Raw genomic sequence first — 17,540 nt, 5'->3', positions numbered from 1 at the left:
CTCCTGAAAGCAGTGCTCCTGTTCTGAGTTCCAGTCAATCATTGCCCCTATGCCAGGGACATTCCACCTTTCTTCTCCACATGCCCCCCCTCTCCCCCTCCCATTTACTGTTCCATGTTTATTTTCCCTCAGACACTCTACATTCTGTGATGACTTAGCATGTTTAGTCCTCATTGGATTGTTGAAAAAGGGTGACCCTGACATTTTTTCCCATATAGATTGTACTTCAGAAAGTCTCAATTACCCAAGCATGCTTTCATTTCCCTCTTGTTTCTCGGTGTTTGGTTACAATTCTAACAGTGTTCACCACCTGAGTTTACTAGTAAAAGAAATAATAGACATATATTGGCTTGGGAATGGGAAAGAATAGAGCATTAAAAATGATGCAGTTGTGTATAATTTTGTAAATGAAATTTCAACTGTATCCCGTAATTTTGGTTTGGGGGTTCTTGTATGCTCTTCTCACTCAGTAGCAGTTACAAAATTGGGGGAATGCTGAGGATTTATCAAAATTCCAGATAGGTGTTTTATCTTTACAGTAAAGATAAAATACTGCAAGACTTTGAGCTGTATAAGGTTCTGAATTTTGCTGCTTAAGTTAATGTTTGGAGGAAGGCACTATTTTGTGAACAGACCATATCAGGTATGTCCCGTCCCCTTCCCCGTCCCTGTCCCCCCGCCTGCCTACTCTGCCAGCATATGATGGGGGAGAAAAGGAAGCCTTAGTAATTTGGAACCCTTGTCTTCCAAATACTATTTGGCCAGTATTGTAGCTTACTGTAGCCACTAAGCTTGTGTAGGCAGTGCCTTTAGTTTCTTGGATTTGTGCATGGAACCCGGCTATAAAAGTAGGTGCCAAAAATTCCACGGATGAAAATACGTCCCTCCAAATATCTATTAAATTATAATTTGAAATAGTGGTTTAATTGATAAAGTTTTTAAAGACCTGGTTCAAATACTAGCTCAACTATGACACACTTTTGTTGACCCTGGGCCACTCATCTCAGCTAATCTGCTTTGCAAGTACAATGTCAAAAGGCCCCTGTTATTGTGTCTTTAACTCAGTTTGTTCTGCATCTGTTAGCTGCTGGTGGTTATCTCCATTTCTTGGAAAGCTTCACTGGTGGGTTTCTGCAGCTCAAGCTGCTGTGAAAGGCACAAGAGCAGGTTATGCCATTTTTTTCTGGTTAGTTGCCATCCTTGTTGGGCAGCTGGTGTGAGGAATGTATGTGATCATGTATGCCTCACCCTATTCCTTTGATAAATGGTGGGATATAAATAAAATCAATAATTTCTGGACTAGCTTTGACAAATTACTTGAAACATTCTCCAGCTCCTCTGCTACACTTTTAGTTTCCTTTTCTGTGATAGGGGGTTTAAGTGCCTTAACCCAATTTCTTCATTCTGTGTAATTTATTAATGTGTTCCATCAACAGAATTCTAATTTTGGGGAAACTAAATAACCTAGTAAAGGAATGGATACGGGAAATCAGTGAAATTAAGGTATGAATTTCTTTATTCATGTAGATGTGCATTAAGACTTGTATCTTTAGCTGCAGCAGAATGTTAAAGCCACTGCATTTAACATTTAGCAATTGACATCAGTGGGAAAAAGATTATTTTATTTGTGATCCTTTAACTCAGTCTTGCATACATTGATACTTAGCTGTTAAGCAGCCAGATACGATGTTTAATTAGATTTGTAGCATATGCAGTTTAATGAATGTCTGCTGCATCAAGCTTAAGCAACTGACTGTTTCTGTTGATAAAACTAGCAGGATGCTATTGCAAATGGTGTGACAGCAAATTCTCATAGTGGCTTAGCAATGATAACTAGCTACCTTTTTGCCCTTACCTCTTATCAGTGTGCCACAACTGAAATAAGCTCCTATCAGTAAGCATGAAGCCAGCGTCTAGGGTTTGAAGTGTGCTGCTATTTCACTGATTCTGCATTGCTTATAAAAATTCAAATCCTGTGTTTGCTCCCTTTTAGAATCTTCCACAGTCTGTAATAGAAAACGTTGGAGGGAAAATTTTTACATTCGGATCATACAGATTAGGTGTACATACAAAAGGTAATGTGTCCCTGATATGTACCTAATATTTTATACATTTATAAAATATGTTTGCTTAGTGCCTAGTTGGTAGCCAATAGAAGTATAATAATTCACTAAAGAGCCTATAAAACCTTTTACGATTCTGCTGCATGTGAAATTGATGACTTGCTTGGACAGGAGACTTGCCCTCACATAAACATGTGATAAGGAAAGGATGATCGCTAAGGGCTGCACCATAGCAGTCATAGCAATAACTGGTTTCTGTGATTAGCCATAGCTCCAAAGCACAACGGCATCATAGGTAGTTCTGACTACGCCATTTAATGTGATTCCATTAAAATTAATTATTTTAATGTGATTACATTGAAATAAATTATGATTTTTGCACCACCACAGTTCAGTAGAATGCTGAATGAAGCTTCAATGCTAGGCTTCTTATCTATACATTCAAGGCAATGAGATTAAAAGTACCGTATATTTATGCCTTGTGTAGTTCAGGTCAATCAGAACTACAGAGAGTGGTCCTGTCCTTCATTATATGTTATTGCTTGTCAGGAGTAGAGTTGGGGCTGCCTTTTCTTGGTGGCCATTGTATACTTTATGTCATCTTTAGTTGTCTGGTACACTAATGAATTTATTTGCATTAATGTTTCATGCAATACGGCCTAATTGCCACTCCATTAAAAAAAACAACCTCAACCAGTGTCTGCTGCAGGCAGGTAATAGATTAAGAGTGAGGAGATACGAGTTTTTAACTCTCGCGCTGTGCTACCTCTGGTATAGATAAGAAGCCTAGCATTGAAGCTTCATTTTAGTTTCAAATAAACTATTGAAAAATGTGAACTATATTTGCTTATATTAAAAAAAACCTGCTTTCCAAAAGTAGTTCCAGTGCAAAACAATAAGTTAACTAACATAAATTGAGCCTCGTTTTAACTTATATTTCCATTATCAATTATATCAGGTGTCCCCAAACTGCAGCCCTCCAGATGTTTTGGGACTACAACTCCCATGATCCCTAGCTAACAGGACCAGTGGTCGGGGAAGATGGGAATTGTAGTCCAAAACATCTGGAGGGCCGAAGTTTGGGGATGCCTGAATTATATCTTTGTAAGTTGAGGATCATACTTGTGGTGGTTGATTTCAAATGGTAGATTTCTTGAAGTGGAAGTTGCTGTACATACTGAGTGAAAGAATGTACAGTCGTACCTTGGTTGACGAACGGAATCCATTCTGGAAGTCCATTCAACTTCTGAAACCGTTCGAAAACCAAGGTGCGGCTTCTGATTGGCTGCAGGAGCTTCCTGCACTCAACCAGAAGCTGCATCAGACGTTGGGTTCCAAAGAACGTTCGCAAACCAGAACACTCACTCGCAGGTTTGCAGCATTCGGGAGCCAAAACGTTCGAGTCGCGAGGCATTCCTCAACCAAGGTATGACTGTATTTGAATAAGATATTACAATTTTTAAGTGCAGTATTTGAAAGAAGCCTGTGCTGCAATAATTTCTGTTCAAAACGGTACCATTGCACTGTTGCCTCTTTCTGGTAGGCTTTATGTGGTAACTAACTCTGTTTATTCACACTTCTTTTAGGTGCTGATATTGATGCATTGTGTGTTGCACCGAGGCATGTTGACAGGAGTGATTTTTTCACCTCGTTTTATGAAAAACTGAAACTACAGGAAGAAGTAAAAGACCTACGGGTGTGTGAATTACTCTATCTAAAGAAAGACATAAGTCCCCAAAATGTTACAATAATTGTACATTAAGAATTATAGATAAGCATAATGCTTTAAATAAGCATAATGTTTCATTGATGTTGGAAGGTTATTGTAATATATGTTTCTATATTGGAATCCAATTTCTGACAGAATTGCTTGCTGATGTAGAATTAGAGTTGAATGGAATCAAAAAGCTATCCTAGCCACGCCCTTAAATAGTTCCTGTTGAAGATCAGGTATGAGTACTAGTCATTGTAAAATATTTATTTTTCAGGCTGTTGAAGAAGCATTTGTTCCTGTTATCAAACTCTGTTTTGATGGAATAGAGGTAAGAGTAATTAAGACAGCTTTTGCACCACCATCTGTTGTATATTCTTTGCAAGAAATGAAACATCTAGTCACATAGCCTACACTGAGTGTACAGGCCATCCTCACATGGAAGTTATTTGTATGAACAGTTGTTTCCTTTTAAGGGTCATACACCTTGCAACGGTAACTTAGTGACAGCTCAAAAAATGCTACTTTAGTTATGAAAATTGTAGCATCCATTTCAGATTCTGTTTCAGATATTAACATTGTGCAGCTTGAAGCAGTAGGGTGCATAAAAATTGACCTCACTTGGAATAAAAAGTGTCCAGACCCATCCACATATACAGTCCCCAGCACACACAGAAAGATGCTGCTGCCTGTAGCAGCTCATTCACAGTTCATTGCAGTCCCAAAATGTTTGCATGGGGTCTATTGTCAAGTGTGAAGTGAGAGAATGTTACTGACTAAATGCATTCTTCCCGTTGCTGCGTACTAAAATGCTCCCCCAATTTGTCAACAATATGTCTTACATGCTATGTAATACCTTTGTAAGAAAAAGGTCATGCTGCAGTTAGTGGCTGCCTTTTGTGGTGTTGTTACTACTGCTGCTGCTGCCCCCCACCATTAGTCTCATGCATGTACAACAGCTCAAGGGAACTCCAGGGTTCAAGTGGGCAGCTTGGCCAAGTGAGCCAACAGGCAGGTGGTTAAGTAGAGCAAGTGAGCAGGCCGGCATTCACACACTCCCTGTTACTGTTACCGCGATAGAGGGTGACAGTCTTTCTCTGCTTAGTCCATAGCCACCAGTAGGAAGCGTGCATTTCAAAATGCATGACTGTTGGTAGCAGAGCATGGTGAAGGAGCAAAAGGCTTTCCTCTTCTTTCCCCTTTTTTTCTCTATGAGTAATGACAGCAGCAGGATCTTAGGATTTGGGTGAGCTGCTAGAGGAGGGGAAGTTTGGGGTAAGCAGTGAAGGCATGAGGATTGGGCAATGGTGGGAATAATGGGTAGGCAAGGGGTGGGGTTTGAAGGAGCTGGCAGCTTGGCAGGTGAAATGTACAGTGGTACCTCGGTTTGCGACCGCAATCCGTTCTGCGGAGGTGTTTGCTCATAATTAATTATAAAGCAGCGATGATGCAGCAGTTTAAACTTGCATCCAGTGTCCAGAGAAGCAGGTCATCCTGAAATCACTGGCTATAGAAACTGAGAAACTTAAGTAGCACTGTCTCTACAAAGTACATTTTGTGGACTTTTTTAAAAAAACAAAAAACAGTTCATAGATTTAATGACTAGCATAACAATGGAATGAGAACATACTTCCCTTCTTTGTTCTTGCTTATTTTAGATTGATATATTGTTTGCCCGATTAGCACTTCAGACTATTCCTGAAGACCTAGACCTTCGAGATGATAGTCTTCTTAAAAATTTAGACATTAGATGCATACGAAGTCTTAATGGTAAGTTATATTATAATTTCATTTGGTATTCTTTTTTATAATTGAGAAGATAGCTTTTTTGAAACTTCATACAAATATATTCTGTGGCAACAGAAGATACTGCATATTTCAGTATTGCATAATAGTCATTCAGTATACATTGATTAAAAGTGTAATAATTGTATAAGTGGCTGTCAAAACACTGTTTAGAGGTAGTTTTAATGACATTGTTGCACACGGCAAGAATCTGAATTCTGCTGACCTTCCTTTGCAAAGATAATTAGTCTGTTCAATGTTAACCATAGACAGAATAAAGGTAGATTGATGTAAAAGTGTGTGTTTTCCCATTCCTTAATATGGCTTGAGGCAAACATACATATCAATCTATGCAATTTCAGCTCTTAATTTTGTTCAGTTACAAAGTATCTGAATTTGTTCTTAAATCAGACAGTTCATTTAATCTGTTTGGGTTGTATTTAAGAGTTGTCACTTAGCTGTCAGATAAATTGAGAGGAAAGCAATCTTGGGGATCCCCTGCAACTCCCTCTTCTTATATCTGTGTCCCTCCTGGTTCCACTGATGGAAGCCTTACTATCAGCTAAGCAAAAACGGTTAGATATAACCCTGTGTATCCCAGTCCCGCAAACAATTTGAGATAACATAAAGTAGTGCAATAATTTGCAATGGGAGTCAAGCAAGGGCTTAACAAAGGCACAAATTCTCATTGATATGGAATGGTGGAAGTGTCTCCACTATGCTTGATGCAAAATTGGCTGTAACCATGCCTTAGTGTGACAATTGTATATGCTGAATTACCATCTTTCAGGGTATAGTGATCTTAGTTTGTGTTGTGCTTGTTGGAGAAAGAACCCTTATTGTGCATAGTTTTGTATTGTTTAGGCTAAAAAATAATTAGGCTAAAAAAGACCCCCCCTTCTAAAAATAGCAAAGTAACCCCAAAACTCTCCAGTTTTGTCTAATGTCTTTTCTTTAATATTCATGATGAAAACATGGTTTCTGTTTTCTAGGTTGCAGAGTAACCGATGAAATTCTCCATCTAGTACCAAATATTGACAATTTCAGATTAACACTGAGAGCTATCAAACTATGGGCTAAACGTAAGTGGGGTTTTACAAAATGGATTTTTAAAAAATGCTTATTTCCAGTTGAATGAAAGTGACTAAAGTTGTCTTGTTTTTATCTCTACAACAACAGGGCACAACATCTATTCCAATATACTAGGTTTCCTTGGTGGAGTTTCCTGGGCTATGCTAGTAGCAAGAACTTGCCAGCTTTATCCAAATGCAATAGCATCAACTCTTGTACATAAATTTTTCTTGGTATTTTCTAAATGGTATGTCTTTTTAGATTACACTAAAATAAAATTTATTATAGACCCTGAATTTTAGTGTTGTTTCTATGACATTCCTTCAGATGGTGTCAGGTTAACAAGTGTACTCATAGGAATATTAATCACCCTTCCAAGAAATTGCAAGACACTGTCAAGTTTTCTTTTATAGTCCTCGGTGCAAAACATCTACTTACATTATGTGAGGCACTTAAACACATGAGCTCTTGTGGAGCTCTGGCCTTTTTGTGTGGCTCTATCCATTTTAGGGCTAATTGAGCAAAGGGCCGCAGACGGCATTCATACCTAGTCTGAACGGGTTGGTGTATTAAAATGGGAACCCTTTAAGGTGAACAGCATTTGCCAGTTCATGTATGATGTGATTGTGCTACATGTTTAGGGGAATATCTGGGATAAGTGAACTGCCTATCTTCCAAAGCACAAAAATATTTTGCATAACTGGAAGTATTTTCATATACAAGAATTAACAAATTTCTGCATGTGCTCTCATATAGAGATGAGATTTCAATTTAAAAGTGCAGAGTTCATTGCACAACACATGCTAGCTGCCCATCATCTGAAACCTCCTTGGAACCTTTGAAGATTTGATTTTTCTAATGTTAATTTGCTGAATTGAATTGATAGTAGCACCTTGGCTCATGTGCTGCTGCATGGTTTCTCTAGGAAAAACTGACATGTTTGGGGGAGTTGTGTCTTAGATTACTAAATTTAAAATGTACATTGCACCAATGCACTATTGGTACACAAGGATTCCATAAATAATCCATTGTTTAACCTGTTCCAAATTCTTCTAAGGCATAAGACAAATGGGTAGCATAGTGTGTGCGGAGTATAATCTAGAGTGGCAGTTCAAACTTGCAATAAGGTTAGCTTCTTAGAAGGAATAACTTTTTATGGGCAGAATAGCTGACGCATTGAAGATACCTTTTTTAAAAAAATTAATACTTCCTATCAGTCCTAGGGGTCAGTTTGCACATGACACCAGTGTCTAAGTGGCAGAGGATCTCTTAAGCAAAGACACAATTCATAGGAAGACATTCTACATGCATTTGCCAAATTATGTGGAGTGTCCATACTATTGGTATCTTGCTGCTGTCTGTTCTTACCCATCCTGGACATGAGGAATGAGATGGATTCCAAATGTTAAAATAATGTTCCCCATAAATATTTCTAGCATAACAAGTGCACTCTAAAGGTGTATCCATTTGAAGATGAATGGCTAAAAACCAAACCTTAAGCATTTGTCAGTTAAGTGCTATGAAAGATGTTTGGATTGAAGGGAATAAAACAAAATTCATTCCTTAAGAAAGCTGTGTAGGCAGTTTTCTTCTTTGAAAGAAGCTTCGTCTGACGCTGCGCCTGGTGTAGAAAATGAAGGCTCACATTCAAACATGCTTGCTTGCTTGTTATAAATAAGTGCTTTTCTTACTCAGTGCTACAATCTCTCTAAACAGGGAATGGCCAAATCCAGTGCTATTGAAACAGCCAGAAGAATGCAATCTTAATTTGCCTGTATGGGACCCAAGGGTTAGTGTATTATTTTTTCCCCCTATAAGATCAAACTGCTTAAAAGAAATTGCTTAAGCCCTAGGGAATCTACCTTTGTTACAAATTACAAATACTGGTTAGTATTACAGCACTTCTATACTTTCTCTGTAAAATGTAGGCTGTCACTTAATTTTGTCCCAAGTTTTTACTTGAAGCCGCCTCCTCCCACCCCACCCTGGCTTTTGGCCTGTGAATTTCTCTTTTTTGCTGTAAAATTCCTCAGATGCACAGTCTTAAAAATGGGAATGCAGTGATACTTCCGGTTTTGGGTGGGATTCGTTCCGGAGGTCCGGTCAGGTCTCGAGGTTTCCGCAACATGAGGACTGCTTCTGCGCATGCGTGCGCGGTGAAACCCAGTAAAATATTTCCGGGTTTGCCACGCATGCATCCTGAAGTTTATGTAACCAGAGGGTTACATAAACGGAGGTTCGACTGTATACTTAAATTGGGGATTGCATCCATTTATTCCCTATATTATTTCTTTGCAACATTTATTTCTGTGATAACCATAGAAAGTTGGGCCAGTACTGTACACTTATGCCATAGGTGTCTATTCTGTAGGCAGGTGTTTATACTAAACCAAGAATAGGAAGTAACTTTTCTCCATGAGTTTTCCCCATTTTTCCTTTAGAAAACTCAAGTTACTTTCACGGGACTCCCAGTAATCTTCTATCAGGCACTGATTAGGGCCACATCTCCTTAATTTCAGCAGTACTATAGGATTACTTGTCCCTGGGCTCCTGCAAGAATTACACGTCATGTATTATAAAATAGGGTATTTTTCTCCCTATTGAATGTGGCTATCACAATCAAGTTATGGGCTTGTTGAAACCCAGTTGGATATCAGAATTGTGACTACACAGTGCGTGGAATCGGAGCCTGTTGGTTGACCAACACAAGCAAAAATTGGTGTATATGAAGACTGTACAATTCGTTTTCAATAAAAAGTTTACTTTAATAAAAGCCCACATCAGATGTTATGATTGTTTTTTGCCTTGTTATCCTTTGGGCATATGAGCAGTATGTAATACAAGTCCTTTGTACTCCAGTAGCTAAAGAAAACCATGTAAGGAAATGGTAGGGTTTCAACTTAAAATAATTACAACTTAAAGTATTGACATGCATCTGCACGTTTCCTTCATCAAACATACTGTTCTAAATAAAGGATATGTTAAACACATTTGATCCTGTTGGGTGCTTAGTTTTTTATGTTTTACTTTTTTGAATTGGCCTCTTAATGACAATTAATATACTACAGGGGGGAAATGCACTACATATTTCAAAAGGGTTGCAGACAGTAGTGTGCCTGGCAATAAAGTTCTTCATGTATCAGTCGGGTATCACTCCAGTTTCATAATTATAGGCAGGCTAGCATTCAGTACAGGTGCAATTGGAAAACGGATAATTAAGTTTAATCTGCTCTTAAAAATATGTCACTTTTCCCGAGTTTGAAGTAGTGCTGCCAGTATTAATTACCTCACTGACATTGTCACTAGTGGTATATAACATAGGGATTTTTTTTTTCAATGGACAGATCCACATTTTTTAACTTAAATGTGATTGAAGAAAACTGATTGGCTGTTGTTATATGTAGGTAAACCCCAGTGATAGGTACCATCTTATGCCTATAATTACACCAGCATACCCCCAGCAGAACTCTACCTACAATGTGTCCGTTTCTACACGTATGGTCATGGTTGAAGAATTTAAGCAAGGTAAGGAAATCTGAACATCTATTCCCGAAAGATTGAAAATAACCCTCCTTAGATTGTGTGTGTTGATAGTTTGGATCCAGGCATTGTGCTAATACTTATCTAGTAGCATCATATGAATCTGACACTTTTTCTAATTGTAAAGGCTTTTAGAAATGGCATTTCCAAACTAATTGGAAAGCAGCAATTCTTAAGTGTGGCTTCTTGTCCAGCTTCAGCTTTTCTGGGTATTCCAGTAGCCCAGTACTCTTTGCTTACAGCAGCTGGGAAGAAATATATGGTAGTTTGGATATACAGAAAAAAATGGGTTCTTAGAAACTTGTTCCACCTGTAAAATGCTGGTCAGAAAGGACGCTTAAGACAGTTTTAGTACCTGAAAAGATGGTGTTCTATCGTAATTATTTTAGCCACAATTGAACATGATATGGACAATTGTCGTTTAATAACCATTTGTACATAGCCTATATAAATTAGTTTGGGTTTGGGTTTTTTTGGCTCCTTTGGATGGAAGGGGCTGGTAATAATTTGAATAAATAAGTAAATAGTTCAGTGATAGCATTCATAATGTCACGGGTTCAATTCCCACCACTTCCTATTTAAAGTTTTTTTTTTCCATTTGGAAAGATAAGGCAGAAAGAAGCTTTGGTCGGAAACTTTAGATAAACTGTAGTTGGTTATTTCTTAGTACAGAGTTGTACACCATCTAACTTAAATTATGAACAAACTTTCAAAATTATCTCCTTATGGGGCAGGCTGATAGCTCAGGGATAGAGCACTTTCTTTGCATGTAAAAGGTTCCAAGGTCAGGATCTATCATTTCCAGGTAGGGCTAGAAAGCTTTGAGGGCCACTAGGCAGTCGAAGGTGACATAGCTGACCTGGGTAGGCTAATGGTCTGACTCATTTGGCTTTCATTTGGGTAGCTATATTTTCATTTATATGCTCTTAACTCCTTGTGTTCAGTAAACTGTTGTTCCGATGAAGAAAATAATATATGAAAAGGCTGAAATGTGTTTTTATAATTCAGGTCTTGCTATCACAGATGAAATTTTGCTGAGTAAGGCAGAGTGGTCCAAACTTTTTGAAGCTCCAAACTTCTTTCAAAAATACAAGTATGTATTTTATGGCATGAAAGATGTTTTATGAGTATTTTAACACTTTCACACTAAACTGGCTAACATGACTAGCAATAGTTATAGTGAACAGATGTGATGACCCTGTTTTGCATGACATTGATCAAAATTTTACCCAAATATGATGGGACATGTATGCATTTCAGTTGAATGTAAGATATTTGTGGCTTCTAATCATTTACTAGTAAAACACATTTTAAAAGTTACCCGCTAAAAGCAAGCAATGCAAGCACTCTCTTCTGGAGGATTTCTTGAGACTTGCCAGGTACAGTGGCACCTCTACTTGCGAATAACTCTACTTACGAATGTTTCTACTTACGAACGGAGCTCCGTCTGCCATCTTGGATGCGGTTTAGATAGGATTTTTTTCTACTTACAAATTTTTAGATAGGGTTGCTTTGACTTACGAATATTTTCTCCCTATGCATTCCTATGGGATTTGAATTACGAATTTTTTCGACTTACAAATGTGTGTTCGGAACGAAATTCGTAAGTAGAGGTACCACTGTATTTAAAGGTTTCCTAATAAGAAAGTTTCTTGACTGTTTCTTGTATTTGGGTGAAAGTTGTAACATAGTTTATTTTATTTGCCCTTGGTTAAAACTGGTCAGATGCCCACTCCAAGCTGAAATTTAAACATTTTCTGTATTGGGTGGTTATGTATTAATCTAAACAAAATGACAATGCAGCTTTTCACCCATTAAAAAAAGACTGGTGATCATGATAATGCGTCTGTGTTTTGATTCCTCTAACTCTGCATTACAAATGCTAGAATCTTAAACAATTTTGGAAGGAAAATAAAAAAAAATTCCTTCAGTAGCACCTTAAAGACCAACTAAGTTTTTATTTTGGTATGAGCTTTCGTGTGCATGCACACTTCTTCAGAATTTTGGAAGGCTAATCCACTTTGTGTCAAAATGGAAAATGACCGTGCACACCTGGTATTTCAAGGAATATTGAAGATGTTCCGCTTAACACCTCATTTTGACAAAGTGGAAGGAATGCTAGGACTAATTTATCATGAAGTAAACCTTTCTTATCCATCAGTTATAAATGATATCAGTGTCTCAATTGCCCTAGGTTTCTTAATTCAGGTGCTACATAGATTTTTTTTTAAAATAAAAAATAAGTAATTGCAGTAGGTTTTCTGACCATCAAGGAAGAAAACTGGATTTGGTATACATTTAGTATTAGCCAGTTTTTGAAATTGAAAAGTTGGATAACTAGGTCATCAATACTTGCCCGAAACATAATGTTCAGTCTTCTCCCTGTCTGGTTCCTGTATGTGTTGTCACTTACATAGCAATATAAGCAGAGATTTCATTACGATATGGGTATATGTGAAAGAAGTTATGTTAAAACCCATGATTAATTTGAGAAGATGTTTTAGGATCCTCCTGCCAGTGCTAAATCACCTTTTTGTCTTCCAGCCGTTTCATTAGCATACACACATGATTTAATATTAATTTCCTTTGGTAAAAAAACCATATTGTGAGAAAATGAAATAAAGTAGCCTCTCAGCATGTTTGGGGGTTAAAAACAGAGATCTTGTTGCCAGATCAATATGATTAGTGGCTGTAAAAAGAAGGCTAATGAGTCAAATGCAAAATCTTGATGACTAGGCATTCAATCAGGAAAGGGAAGCCTGTGGCATTCCAGAGATTGCTAGCCTATAGCTCCCATCATCCCTGATAATTAGCAATGGAGGCTGGAACTAATGGGAATTGCGGTCTTAAGAACATCTGGAGCAGGCATCCCCAAACTGCAGCCCTCCAGATGTTTTGGCCTACAACTCCCATGATCGCTACCTAACAGGACCAGTGGTTGGGGAAGATGGGGATTGTAGTCCAAAACATCTGGAGGGCCGAAGCAGACCAGCTAACAATTTCCATCAAGGAAAATGTTTGTAATGACATATGATATATGATATGATATATCCGTGTCCCAGGCTCTTGACACTATTCAAATGGTCAGAATCCAGAGGGTTCCTTTATGTATAAGAGCTTGTTTATACCAGTGGTGTTCTGGACAACAGCTCCCCTAGCAGTAAAGGATGAACACGAACTAGCCTGCTTTTCCTCAATTGATTCACCAAAAAATTCAGAATAGGAATTTCTCTGCTGGAACAAGAAAGTCTTAAGTCATGCTCTCTCAAGTTCAGCATGGAGGGTAGCCTGTCTAATATCAGTTCAGAGGGATAATGTTCACAGTCTTGGATAATGGTTTGATAAATCTTGGACTGTAAAGTTGGAAGGGGACCCTGAGGGTCATTAAGTCCAACCCCCAGCAATGCAGGAATCTCAACTAGGTCATACATGGCAGGTGACCATCCAACCTTTGCTTTAAAACCTCCAAGGAAGGAGAGTTCACCACCTCTCATGGGAGTCTGTTCCTCTGTCAAACAGCTCTTTGAGGGCTAGTTATAAAAATTTGAAGCCCCAGCCCTGACTACACTGTTGGACTCCAGCTTAAAAACCTACATGCCAACTAATAAGAAATCCAACTGTATTGCTTGTCAGAGTTGTCTGCACTTTTACAAATTATGCTGACTTGCAATCTAACAGTCCTCTTCAATAAACTGTTGTGCCTACTAGAGCCATAATTTATCTAGATCAGATTTTTTTTTTATCAAGGTGTTTGGTAGCTACACATGGAGCTAAGTAAACCATGTTTGTTCTCCGAATGCCAGTTTCTCATCTGTGCGCTTACAGAAACCAGCTAAAGCTTAACTCCAAATGTAATAGTTTGATTGGCATATTTAGGAGACTGGTATGTAAAGTTGCAGTCATGGCATCTCGGAACAAAAAACACACTCTTAAGAATCACCATAATATTAATTCCACCAGTATTCATATTGTAAAATGATTTTCAGAAAGTGTCCTTTGCCCTTCAGGTAGCATTGCAAATTATTTTGCAAAAAAAAAACCCTGCTTCTAGCATTTTTAAAAATTATATTTATATTTATTATATTCTGCTGGTATATTATGAGTTGTTATATATTCTTCCTGTAAAAAAAAACCCAAAAAACTAGACTGCCACTGCGGGAAGAAGAGCGACTTGATGATATCCGCTCACTCAGAAAATAACCTGTACATATTGGCACCAAGATGCTCAAGCCTCTTCTTTATAATTTGAGTATATGAAAAGATTGCAGACCTTTGGCAATTTCCCCCTATTTTCCATTTTTATTTTAAAACTAACCCTAAGAGCTGTAAACTGGGACTTGCTTAAATTGCTACTTACAACAATCAGTTGTTAATGTGCATGTTTTTGCACCAGTTTCTAAGAATGGAGTTACAGGTTCTGATAAGATTCTGCTATCTTACAAAGAACCTTTCTGAAAAACACAAGCCTTATTCTTTTTAACATGCCCAACAGGCCCACATTTGCAAATCAATATTCCCAGTCCTGGGGTGTGTTCAGGATTGGCATGGAGCAGGACTCTACAAAAATGGGTGCTCCAGCAGAAGGAAGAGAGACAATATTCTCACATATCAAGTAAATCATGTTTGCTCAATAGAGGCCAGTTCCCCCTTTATTCTGATAGCCCTCTATGTCCACAAAAATCTGCTCCCAAGTGTTGCAGCACCCCAAGTGTTGTTGTAACAGCTGAGGGCCTCGTGGAAAAAGGCAAAAACTGCCACCTTCTGCCCATGGGAGCATCCAGTTTGTGGAGCAAGAGCCTCTGCTGGATCGAACTCACAAAAGTGGGTGCAACAGCAGATCTAGATCGAACTGCTGTTTGCTTTGTAATTCTGATGTGGGGGCAGTATATGCTGGGGCAGTTGGTGATGTTGAATTCTTCCACCTCATTCTCCCCTGAAAATCTCCCTTGATCTGGCAGTTTTGCAAGGGAGGAAAGGTGGTATATGAATTGGATAGAAAAATAAATACTGAGCTGCGGCTCTTCTGTCTACAGGTATATTAAAGTCTCAGCAGTACATGCGGACAGTTTGCTAAGTTCTGCTTTCTGCATTGCACTACTGCATCTTGCCACAGGTGTTCTCATAGACCATGTAGAAATCATGTGCCCACAAATGCAGTATTTTATTTCAATAGAAAAAGCATAGCATTGTTGGCACACAATTGAAGGATACCACCCCTGCATACACAGCAAAACACATTTGGTATTCCGGATTGATTCTTTACCAGTCTTGTCACAGTTCTTGGTATGGATCATGGGGATGTCTAATATTTAGAAGAGCATTTCTTAACAGTGCACTGTAAAAATAACACCTGCCCGCTTCCTTTGATTAAAAATACATTTATGTTACCCTTCCCAATAAAGTCCCACCCCCCGTTAAGATTTATCCCTGTTTGCCCTCAGTTACAGTTGCATGGCTGGTGAGTGTATTTCTGCTGATTCTACTAATGTTATTAGTTAACCCATTTTTGACAAATACAACTCTTTCAGATAAATGTTAACAACTTAATAAAGGTCAACTGAATTTTAATTGTAGCTTAGACATAATTAATATTTACTTCCCATTGACTGAAGCTATGAAGGCATTGTTAATCTTAGAATGAGATTTAGTTTATTGGGAATTCATGAGGTGTTGAAAATATACCAGTTATAATCTGAACTTTCAGAATCAAGATCATATAGTATGTTGGTTTTTTTTTATCTTCAAAGGCATTATATTGTACTCCTAGCAAGTGCACCAACAGAAAAACAGCGACTAGAGTGGTGAGTACATGACCACTCCCTTTGCCTCCTTCCCCTTTTAAAGTTAACATTTCATTTGGATCATTGTTCTTGTTTTTGTTTTGATTATATGTTTTGTGTTTTTATATTGTGATTTTATCCTGTGAACTGCCCTGAGACCTGAGGGTCTTAGGGCGGTATATAAATTTAAATAATAATAATAATTAGTGCATATTCTAAGGATGTGAAGATGTTTCAGGCTGCACAAGTAACTCTGAAGGAGCAGTTGGGTGCACCTGCCAATTAGAGCTATCAGGAACTCCTGCCTTAAAATATAATGGAACGGGAAGGAGATGGTAGGCTCAGCTTGATGAAGCACTTTTTCTGAGTTACTCACAGTTCAGGCTAGCAATTAAGTGTTTTCTCAGTCTAATCCAGGCTTCCCCAAACTTCGGCCCTCCAGATGTTTTGGACTACAATTCCCATCTTCCCCGACCACTGGTCCTGTTAGCTAGGGATCATGGGAGTTGTAGGCCAAAACATCTGGAGGGCTGCAGTTTGGGGATGCCTGGTCTAATCTGTGACTTGAAAGCCTTGCAAACCAAGGAATGAGGGAAAGTGCCATGAAGGCCACGATATTTTAACTCTCTTTTTTTAATGCTATTTTACTCCAAAAAAAAGTAGTATACTGTAAAACTTTTAAGTAGAGCAAATATTTTAAAATGATTGTGGTCCTTAGGGTTTGATTTGTAGCTCACTAGAAATGCAAAAGCTGTGTTATAGTTTACAGACTTTGCTAAGCCATTGTTGAACCTGCTGCTACTGCATAGGCTTCCTTAATATTAAGGGACGCAGAGATCTCAATCCCTATAACCTTGAGTTAACTCCTAGATACCTGTGTATAGTATTGTAGTATTAGGATTATGGGGAAGAGTCTTATGTTGCAGCACCCCCCCCCCCAAAAAAAAAATCTCTTTCTAATATAAGCAGTTCATTCAGTAATGAGCACTTTTGGGGCTATTTTGAGAGTTCTCATTTCTGCATGCCAAAATGTTTAATATTAATGGGATGGCCGGCAGTGGGGCAGGGGTCAAAATCCAGAAACAAATTGTAGGTGGAAAGTTTTATTTAGGAGTATACAGTTTACAGTTTACAGAAGGACTTTTGATCCTTTTGATAGAAGGAGAAATAAGCATTTTTTGCCCATTCCCCCTACATCCTTTTTTGCCACCTCCCACACTGTTTGAAGGGTTTCCCCAACCTCCTTGAGTTGTAACGGAACTCTGTTCATGGCATCTCTGGATACTAACACATAGTACACATAGTAAAAATTATTTCATTACATGTGTACTTACCTTCCAGATTTTGTGTGTTTCCAGTACTAGTTGAATTGGAGCTTCCTTTTCTCAACTAGAAAACGAATATCTTTACTTGCAGTATTCAGTATTAACAAGTTTACTTTTATCCAGGGTTGGCTTGGTAGAGTCAAAAATCCGTATTTTGGTTGGAAGCTTGGAGAAGAATGAATTCATTACACTGGCTCATGTAAATCCTCAGTCATTCCCAGCACCCAAGGAAAATCCTGACAAGTAAGGCTCCTTAATAAGACTG

The 17,540-nt window shown here is 38.3% G+C and overlaps 1 protein-coding gene across 2 annotated transcripts in view; it reads left to right on the top strand.

Moving 5' to 3' along the window:
- PAPOLA (poly(A) polymerase alpha) overlaps positions 1–17,540 on the top strand; it is a 45,410-nt gene that overhangs the window by 13,669 nt on the left and 14,201 nt on the right. For both annotated transcript variants that reach the window (XM_035106498.2, XM_035106490.2), the window contains exons 3-14: positions 1,437–1,503; positions 1,994–2,075; positions 3,650–3,759; positions 4,052–4,105; positions 5,433–5,544; positions 6,552–6,641; positions 6,739–6,877; positions 8,347–8,419; positions 10,035–10,155; positions 11,179–11,263; positions 15,918–15,971; positions 17,399–17,518. In XM_035106498.2, coding sequence (XP_034962389.1) covers positions 1,437–1,503; positions 1,994–2,075; positions 3,650–3,759; positions 4,052–4,105; positions 5,433–5,544; positions 6,552–6,641; positions 6,739–6,877; positions 8,347–8,419; positions 10,035–10,155; positions 11,179–11,263; positions 15,918–15,971; positions 17,399–17,518 — 1,107 coding nt within the window. The remainder of the gene's footprint in view (positions 1–1,436; positions 1,504–1,993; positions 2,076–3,649; positions 3,760–4,051; positions 4,106–5,432; positions 5,545–6,551; positions 6,642–6,738; positions 6,878–8,346; positions 8,420–10,034; positions 10,156–11,178; positions 11,264–15,917; positions 15,972–17,398; positions 17,519–17,540) is intronic.

This window comes from Zootoca vivipara, chromosome 1 (assembly GCF_963506605.1).
Source record: "Zootoca vivipara chromosome 1, rZooViv1.1, whole genome shotgun sequence".
Lineage (NCBI taxonomy): Eukaryota > Metazoa > Chordata > Lepidosauria > Squamata > Lacertidae > Zootoca > Zootoca vivipara.
Note: the sequence above shows the minus strand (reverse complement) of the source record. Positions and strands in the feature narration are given on the sequence as shown.